Source organism: Meriones unguiculatus, chromosome 9 (genome assembly GCF_030254825.1).
Source record: "Meriones unguiculatus strain TT.TT164.6M chromosome 9, Bangor_MerUng_6.1, whole genome shotgun sequence".
NCBI classification, from domain to species: domain Eukaryota; kingdom Metazoa; phylum Chordata; class Mammalia; order Rodentia; family Muridae; genus Meriones; species Meriones unguiculatus.
Window position 1 is genome coordinate 54,833,525 of NC_083357.1, and position 10,151 is coordinate 54,843,675.

At 40.6% G+C, this 10,151-nt stretch overlaps 2 gene segments (V, D, J or C); both read right to left on the reverse strand.

Moving 5' to 3' along the window:
- Window positions 1-1,667: 1,667 nt before the first annotated feature.
- Window positions 1,668-2,177, reverse strand: LOC110543145 (T cell receptor alpha variable 9-1-like). The segment is given in 2 exon segments: window positions 1,668-2,002; window positions 2,132-2,177. Coding segments are annotated over 2 exon segments (381 nt in total).
- Window positions 2,178-6,214: 4,037 nt separating this feature from the next.
- LOC132656280 (T cell receptor alpha variable 8-3-like) lies at window positions 6,215-6,745 on the reverse strand. The segment is given in 2 exon segments: window positions 6,215-6,573; window positions 6,700-6,745. Coding segments are annotated over 2 exon segments (405 nt in total).
- Window positions 6,746-10,151: the final 3,406 nt, after the last annotated feature.

Genomic DNA, 10,151 nt, shown 5'->3' on the forward strand with positions numbered 1-10,151 from the left:
CTCTCTCTCTCTCCCTCTCCCTCTCCTTCTCTTACCTCCTCTCCCTCTCACAGACACAGACACTCACACACACACACAGAGACACCACCCAAACTGAATAAATTTTGGAAAATGAATCATAACTTGGTTGTTACATTTTGGGTCTGGGATCCATTTTGTCTTTTGGAATATCCTACAGAAAGAAGGAATATTCCTTCCATTGGCTTGTGAATGTCCATCTACTTGTCCCTTGATTTCCTGGAGGTCTGTGAATCTCTTCGGGTTAGTTGTCTACACCCTCTCTCTAATCTTGCCTCTGTTATCTCCTAAGTGCACCACCATACATTTATTGCTCCTAACAATGCCAGCTCCGAATCACCCGGTGCTTGATTCAGTTTTCTCTCTTTGACCTGTAAACAGAACTGAGTCCTCTCATCTCTTCACCTTACTTCACTTTTCCCCAGGACCAAAGCACCCAAGATTCAGCATCTTTTTAGTCCATGCATATCACGACTGCTGACAGATTACACTGAAAAAGAACACAGTAGAAACATAAGGAAGAGGCTACAGAATGTGCTAGATTTTGGCCAAAAGAACAAAGAATGCCAAATAAAAATGGCAGGAATGTATTGTCACAAGACATAAACTTCTATTTTTCTTCATTTTATTTACTTCTACTTTTATTTATTATTTTTTATTTATTATTATTTTTATATTTTTTTATTTTATTAATTACAGTTTATTCACTTTGTATCCCCCTGTAGCTTCCTCCCTTCTCCCCTCCCAATCACACCCTCCCGCCCCTTTTCTACCCATGTCCCTCCCCATGTCCACTGATAGGGGAGGTCCTGCTCTCCTTCCTTCTGATCCTAGTCTATTAGGTCTCATTAGGAGTAGTTGCATTGTCTTCCTTTGTGGCCTGGTAAGGCTGCTCTCCCCCTAGGGGGAGGTGATCAAAGAGCAGGCCAAACAGTTCATGTCAGTGACAGTCCCTGTTCCCATTACTATGGAACCTAAAACCCCTGCATAGATGTAGCCCATGGCAGTTCAGTGTCCACTTGGGCTTCTACTTTTAAATTCAGGCAAACATAAGAATCTTTACAAGTAACAAATACCTTATCAGACTTTGAGAGGAAATAAAATAACCCCTTCTCTCTGTAGTTTACCAGGAAGATGTGGAGGAACATGCAGCCTCATAAGTCTTGGCTTGTCTCTACACATGATAATTCCATTAATGACATGAGTAAAGTTCTGTGGATTAGAATTATAGGGGATGATGAACATACAGAAAATTTTATTCAACAAGAGATTTTGTATTTAAGAAATTGCACATTCTGCCTTGTATGATGCTTCATGCCTGTAACCCTAGCCCTTTGGAGGTGCAGGTGAGAAGAGTTCAAGGCCAACCTCAGCTTCACAAGTTGTCCAAGGCCAGCCTGCGCTACCTGAAATCCCATCTCACAAAACAAAAGCTAAAAAGGGAAATCACTGTTGTGTGTGACTGCTTTCACTCATCCTGATAAAGTCTAAAGTAAGGCATGCTTCCTTCCTAATTTGTTCTTAACGTTAGTTTGGATGCTTTTATACTCCAGCAGTACCTGGGTGTGTGGTGAGTATCAACAATAGAAGACCTGCTGTGGTCCCTAAAAGGGTGATCTCAGAACACTCAGGAGCCAGGCCCTTCCTCTTCAGAGTTTATGCTCAGCTCCTGCTGCGGTTTCTGTCACTATGTCACTCAGAGCACAGTAGTACACAGCTGAGTCTGACTCTTGCACTGAGGCTTTCTGCAAGTGGAAGGAGGTGGTTTCCTTACCATATGTGGCTTCAAACCCTCTGCTGCTTCCCTTGTCATTGGCCTTTGAGACTCTAAAGAGGAGCTGTGGACCTTCTCCAGGAAACTGCACATACCAGAACAGGGAAGGGTACTGTTTGGTTTCATAGGAACAATTCACAGTCATAGAACTCCCTTCAGAGAGCGTCACTTGAACTTCTGTCTGAGTAACCGAGTCTCCATTGCTTTCTCCTAAAAAGAGAAATTAATGACAATTCAGTGCAGCTATGACCTGGGTTCTGCCTCATAGGAAAATGAGCTATAAAAGTTTACATCAATATCATGGGACAAGACAGAAGCTCAATGTGTCATTCCACTTACCAAGCACTAAGAAGAGTGCAATCGTAAGGCCAAGGGAAGAGTTCATTTTCTGAGCCACGGGAGGATGTGGACCCTAACTGCTTACATTAGGAAAGAATACAGTTATAGTGAAAGGATGGTTGTGAGCTCAGAATTAAACAGGAAATGGCTATGTGTTGAGTAGACACCCTCCCCAACACATGTGGGTAATTTAAACACCTCAGAGGATTGTTGACCTATATTCTCAGAAGTCAATGACAGCTTGCTGCTCTTGGCTCTTTTATTTTGCTTAACACACCTGTAGTTACTGGATGGTATTTCTGTAATTCTGAATAGTAGTTGTGACAGGTTTAATTGCACCTTGTGTGTTGTCTTCCCTGGGAATGCATTTGCATGCCATTTCTAAGTGTCTCATGTAGCCAGTTTGGAACATGTGGTAATCCACTGGAAAAATATACAAGCAAGAAATGTCAACACATATTTAATCATTACCAAATTACTTTTGAGGAAAGAAACAAAGTTTTTCAATTGTGATGTCTTCATACATGGACAAGTGGAATAAACCTTTAAAAAGCTAGTAAATATTTCTTTAATTAGTAAGTTAATGAATGTTGTTTAAGGAATGTCACTACTTAAAATAGCAATTTGTTTCATATTATAAACTTTTAGCACAAGAAACTAAACCTAATAAAAGTTTTGCAAAGAAAAATGACAATATTCTATTACATATATATATAAATAATTTTTAAGATTGTATAGGTATTATTCAGTGATACAGCACTTAGCCTATAATTCATGAGGACTTTGGGTCTATCTCCATCACTTCAAAAATAATAATAATAGGAGTATAGATTTTAATATGTTTATCCTATATTATATAGCTAATATCCACTTATGAGTGGGTATATACCATGTATGTCTTTCTGCTTATGGGTTACAAACAACAAGACCCTAGGGAAGACAGTCAATCCTCATTCAGAAGGACAAACATGACAGACATGATAGACATTGGAAACAGAAGAAGACAGAGAACACCACAGGAGCCTACCATAGAGGGTCTCTGAAAGACTCTACTGATCAAAGTATCAAAGAAGAGGCTAAGACTCAGCCAAATTTTGGGCGGAGAGCATGGAGTTTTATGAAATAATGGGGAGATAGAAAGACCTGAAAGGAACAGGATCTCCAAATGGAGACTCAGTATTCAAGTGGGTCCCTAGTAAGTAGAAAAGGGAATTTCTCTGACTTGATCTTAGTAACAATCTCTCTTATCACCTCCACCTTGGAGGTGCAGCCTTTTCAGGCCACAGAGGAAGACAATGCAATCAGTCCTGATAAGCTTTGGTCAAATATAAGGGGAGGAGGACCTCCCCTATCAGTGGACTAGGAGGGCAATAGGGAGAGAAAAGGGATGGAGGATGAGATTGGGAGGAGACGAGGGAGGGGGCCACCGCTGGGATACAAATTGAATGAACTGTAACAAATGCTAATTTTTTAATAAAATGAATAATAATAAAAATAGAAACTATGGTCTTTTCCCTGATATGGGTTTCTATAGGCTCATGAGTGTTTGGTTCCCAGCTGGTAAAATTGGGTAGAGTTAAAAGGCATGATCCTGTTCTGGGGTTTGAAAAGGTTCAGGAAATTTCCAATGTCACTTTCTCTACCTTGTGGTGTGTCTCAAGATGTATGCTGTCAGGGACTGCTCCAGGACCATGCACCCCTGCCTGCTGTTATGCTCCCTACCATGAAGGTCATGGACTCAACTGTCTGAAACTGTAAGGACCAAATAAACTCTTTTTTTCTATAAGTTGTCTAGGCCAAGGTGTTTCTTCACAGAAATATAAATTGAACTAAGAATATCCCATATACCTCACATTATAAGAGAAATAAGGAAATTGTAAATACTTAAAAATATGTCCTAGTGACTTCTGAATTGTAACAGTGAGTATTTGTGCCTGGTTGTGGCATGCATCTTCTGAGTCTAGGTGGTCTGCTTAGTCTTGGTCCTTCATATATGCCCACTTGAACTTGGGAGGAGAGGTGACAAGGGCTGATACAGGCAGACTGAACTGCAGAGGGCTGATGATGACTGCTTGTGACCTATTGGTCTTTGTGAACCTGACTTCTGATTGAGACTGCCATTACTTCTGCTGGCACTGCCCTGCCCAAAGGCCCGTTGAAAGTGACATATTGTTTCTTCCTGAATTGATTCATAGCAGTTCAAAACATTGAAATAGATTACTACAAATTTTTCATGCCTCCAAATTATTTTAGTGAAAACATGAAGCTTTGTAATCATGTTTACAATGTTTTATTATTGGTGTATATTTTAAAAACACAGAGCTGCACACTGTTTTTTGTTGTTGTTGTTGTTGTTGGTGGTGGTGGTGGTGGTGGCAGTAGTGGTGGTTTGGTTTGGATTAGTTTGATTTTTTTGAGACGGGTTTCACATGGACCCTTGGCTATCCTGAACTCATTTTGTAGATCAGGCTGGCTTTGAACTCATAGAGAGATCTGCCTGCCTCTGCCTCCCTGAGTGCTGGGATTAAAGCTGTGTGTCACCATGCCAGGATATGCTACACATTATTAACACACACACACACACACACACACACACACACACACACATATTACAAATGCAAAACACAAACTAGGGAATCAAAGATTGTAAACTTTGTTGTCAGATAATGAAAGAGAGTAACACTGAGAAGAAAAACAAGGACAATGACAATTTTATTGGCAAATGTTTTAAATTTTAATTGAAACTTTATATTTGAGTAAAACTGTATTTATCTAGACAAATAAACTTAAATGGTGTTATAATTTGTTCAAATAGCATTTATTACTGTCTAAAGCTTTGAGGTTTGATTTCTACTTCATTTGTGGATTTAAGAAACATGTGTCACACTTACAGAAGAATAAATAATATTGCATTGATCACATATGATAGTATGTCTCAGCTGGACAAACAGAATCCCTATGAGGTTATGGCTGTCCTTACTCCAGTCCCAGTGAACCCCAGAAATGAACATTTTGGTGAGAGAGGCTGTTTCCCAAGACAGTCTGTCTCAAATGAGCAGACAACACCAGGGATGAGAGGCTGCAGACCTGTACATGGCCCCTTGCAACTGCACACAAGTCTTTATCACAACCCCCTCTACAAACTCCAAGTATTCCCCTCTTTCCTTGCAGACCCCCATTTTCCACAAAAGGGTGCCCTTCACTGTTTGAAATCGTCTCACCCGTTGAGGTCAGACTGTGGTCTCTTTCTTGCCTCTTGTCTCTTTACTCTGTGTTCTTAAGTCTGTTGGAGTAAGGATGGCATCCTAGTTCCCTATCCCGTTGCTATAACAAAAAGAATCTGACAAAGATCACTTAGAGGGAAGAGCATTTATGTGACCTAACAATTCTGGGTTACAGTCCATCTTAGAATGGAATTCCCAGCCACAGAACTTGTCACATCCCCTCCATAATCAACAACAAAGAGCATCAGATGTTTGCATGGCATGCTCTGCTCACTCTCTCCATTTCGTTCAGGGCTTAGGGCCCAATCTCGGAATGGTGCTGCCCACATTCAGGCTGTGTCTTCCCACAGTGATCATTTTTATCCAACACAGACATGTTTACATGCCAACCTGATCCACATAAGTCCTTGCTGAGATGCTCTGTGATGTGATTCTACACTGAGTCAAGGGGACTAAATCAACCATCACAGGTGGAGAGTGTCTCTGAGGCTCTTGAGGCATCGAGTGCAAGCAGTTACCCTTCCTGACACTAGCCTTCAGTCTAACGCTGAGGAAGCCAACACCTCTCCCTCTGGTCCACACTATGTAAACCCCTTTACAGTCTTTAGTCATGTGGAACTAACTTGTACTTTCAAGTCTCATGGAGTCTCAGTCAGTAGAAAACCCAGTCTAAAAAACAACCATTAAGGAGGCAAACATGTCTCGGGAATCATTTAGTGCTTTTTATCCTGCTATGTCACTTTTCCTTGGAACCATGACCAAATGCCGATATAGCCCAGATAGGTCCCAATGGCAGAGTAAAGTAACAATTCCAGAGAAGCCCAACTTGGAAAGCCACGAGGTTATTTGAATTCCTTACTCAGCTGTGGTATCTTCCCCAGATTCTTAGGTTTGTGTTCAGCTCCCCCTGCAGCCCCAGACACTGTGCGCTGAGAGCACAGAAGTACACAGCCGAGTCGCTCCAGTACACAGGGGCTTTCCTCAGGTTGAAGGAAGAGTCCTTCTTGCTAAACTCAGCCTCAAAGCCGTTCACGCCGTGAACCACTGGGTCTCCTGAGTAGTACCTGAGGAGAAGCTGGGGGCCGCGGCCACGGTGCTGGATGTACCAGAAGAGGTAAAGGGCTCCACCATAGGAGTAGTTGCATTTCAGCTCCACCGAATCTCCTTCGAAGACAGTGACTTGGGCATCAGACTGGGTAACTGACTGTGTTTGGACAGCTCCTGAGAAATCAACAATAAGTCGGTAAATGCAATGAGGACTTCATGATGAAAAAATGATCTTACTGAAAGTTAAGTAAGAAAAACAACGAATTGTGTGCATCTACAAACAATAGTTGTACTCACCCAGGAAAAATTGTATTCCCAGGAAGGAGGTGAGGACCCGAAGCATGGCTTATTACAGGAAACACCGCTGATGCCTGTATGGAAAAGCTTGGTTCAAGTAGGATAGTGGCTGCGGTTCCCAGTTCTTGGAGACAGGTGGCACAAAGTTGACAAAACAACTTCCTTAGGTGAAATTCTAAAAAAAAAAAAAAAAAAAAAAAAAAAGAAAGAAAGAAAGAAAGAAAAGCAAAACTTGAAGACGTGGTCCTGGTCCTGACTTTCTGGCGTCTTGATTCTCCTCAACTGGCAGATACTCTGCAACCTGCAGGGCAGGAAGGACTAAGTTGAAGGTGAGGATCAGAAATGGAGATCTCTAATCTGTGCAATGTCGCCCTCTGTCGGCTACTGCAGGATGAAAACTTTTCCCCTATTTTTTTTTCTTTTTTTCCATTTATTTATTAATTTAATCTCTTTACAGACTGATCCCAGCTCCCTTTCCTCCCAGTCCTGCCTTCACGCTCCCTGCCCCCAATCCCTGCCCCCACTCTCCCCTCTTGTTTTTCTCAAAGAAGGGGAGGGCCCCCAAGGGTTATCAACCCACCCAGGAGCCTCAAGTCACAGAGGGACTAAATGCATTCTCTCTTGCTGGGGCCTAAAAAGGCAGCCAAATTAGGGCAAATGGATCCAGTGGCAGGCAACAGAGTCAGAGACAGCCCCTGCTCCCATTGTTAGGGGCCCCACAGATGAAGATTTTTTTGAAACAAAATAGTGCATTATTTCTGTCTAGAGTGCAATTCATGTTTCTAAACTAATCTATATTGTGTCAAATCTTAACCTGAAGAAAAACAAGCTGTGTACAATAGAAGGATAATTTTATTTAGAAAAATAATGATCATATGATGAAGCCATTAAATTTGGGGCTCATTGGGTATAAAAGCAGTAAGCTGCAAGAGCCTGTCACATAGGCAAAACTCAGAGACTGAAGCTTTAAACTGTGCTTTTTTTCAGTGTAAGCAGCCAGAGAAAATTCTGCCTTCCCCACCATTTTCTCATTAACATTTTTGTAGAGATCCAGAACAAAGAAAATCAGTTTGACATCCCATTAGTGGCCAGATGGCTCTTAGATCTAAGATTCTCTCTCTTTCCCTCTCCGCTGCCTCTTTGTGTGTGTATAGGTCTATCTCTCTGTGTGTCTCTGTGTGTGTATCTCTCTATCTCTCTGTCTCTGTCTCTGTCTCTGTCTCTGTCTCTCTCTCTCTCTCTGTCTGTCTCTGTGTGTGTGTGTGTGTCTGGGCATCTCTCCCACTCTCAGTTTATTAGGGAGGATTTATAGACACAGGGCCAATAGGACAAAAGAGTCTTGTAAACCTTCTCAACTCTAATGCTCTCTCTCCCACCATCTCTCCCAAGTTTCCTCACCTCCACACACCCAACCCTTGTTTGGCTCACAACAAACAATTCATTAGTGGTGTTTGCCTGCAGAATCTTTCTTACAGAATGAAGGCCACAAATGCTCTTACAATTCAGATGCAGTGCTCTCTCACTATGCCCCTATCATAGCCATTACTTATGCAGAAACATTCAAGTTAATCTTCTCAGGCTGGCCTTTATAAGCCTTTGGGGGCAGTGAGCATCTGATCAAGGAAAGTTCTGGTAGATATAAAGATAGTTACATTGATGCAAGGGCCTGTGGGACATGCATATAATATAGTAGTCTAACATGTGAACCCTTGCCTCAGAATTAAACAAACGTATCTATTTTAATCAGACTTGTGAAGATCCAGTGGCTTTAGATAAGCAATAATGATAACACAATACTGAGAAGAGACAGAAAAATGCCAGTATCAATTGGTCTGGCTAGTTTGGGGATGATTCATCATCAAAGAAACAAGAGACTCATGAAGGTACTTATAACACACACACACACACACACACACACACACACCTGAGAGGTTTAAGATTTAAGAAATTAGTAAAAGAAAATTTGCAAGAGCCATGGACTCCTTAGGCGAGCACCAATGAAGCAGAGACCAGAGAAACAGACATTGTGGGAGCAGCTTGATTTAGGCACCTAAGTATCCAGCAGTTTTCAGTGGGTAGAAGTTGGGTAGTCAAATGGAGGCAATGTTGATTGGGGTCAATAGTCATGCCGTTCTTCTGAAATAGAAGATTTTTCCTTCCCACTTATCTTTAAGACATCTGGAGCTAAAAAAAAAAAAAAAAAAAAAAAAGGCAAGAAGTCAAATAGGTAGTACTACATATAAAGGGTCCCTGGTGAAGAAGAGATATTATCTCCATCTATGTACTTGTAAGAGAGTCATAAAATGAGAGAAGTTGAAGTTGAGAGAGCTAAAATGAGCTAAATCTGCAATTAGAGTTATGGATTCCAACACCCAATACCAAGTAGCTAATTAGACACAAAAACTGGCACTAAATTAGAGCAACCAATTAGACCAAATTGACACCTGTACTGACCATTACACTTGTCAATGCAGTGAAATTTTGGCCAGTGTAAAAACATTGTTCTCCCAGGCAGATCATACCTCCAGACAGTTCAAAATACATCAGTGAACCAGAAGGAATAGATATGTGTTTGCTTGCCACAAAATAATGTAGAAATCACTAATATGAAAAAAGGCAAAATAGCAACAAGTATCTGGAAGTTAAATAACAGTTTTAAAGTAACTCACTGATAAGGGATCAGATAAGAAGTTAAGTTAGAATCTATTTTGAACTAAACAGTGGTAAATCACAGCCTATGGAAATGTGTTGGATATAGCTAACACATACAGAGGGAAATGTATAACATTTTAGAAGATAAGAAGGAGTTAAAGTCATCAGTGAACATCTACCATGAGACTCATGATCCGTCATTCTTGACCATTTTCCAGTTCATTGCTTATAAATATTTTATTTCATACACATTGATGCATGTAATGTGTTTGGATCCAATCCACTACCATTCCTTCATTCAGATGCCTCTCCTACTCACCCATCTTTTGAACTTCATGCATTCTTTGTGTTTCTTTCTTTGTTTGTTCCAAATAAATATCCAGTGAGTCACCTAGTGCTGCCTGTATATTTGTGGTGTGGGACCATCTGCTGGAAAACTTATTAGGGCCCACATCCCTGAAAAAAAGAGATTCCCCTATTTTTTAATTATTGAATTAAGTATGTGGAATAATTTATATGTAACAGAAAATTTTCTGATATTAATGCAGGTTTATCATTTTCTTATGCTGGGTACTAGCATGGCATATAACTTTTCCCATACTTTCATTTTTCAGTCTGTCTTGTCAGTGAAAAGGGATTTTTTGTTTGTTTGTTTGTTTTGTTGCTTTGCTTTGTTTTTAAAGAATTCTGTATTGCCTGGTGGTTTTAGACTAACTTCACGGTTCTTCTCTTTTGATTGAAAATTTTTGTTGCTTATATTTAATGTAATCATTTTAGGCTGTAGATTAAAACAAAAGAAA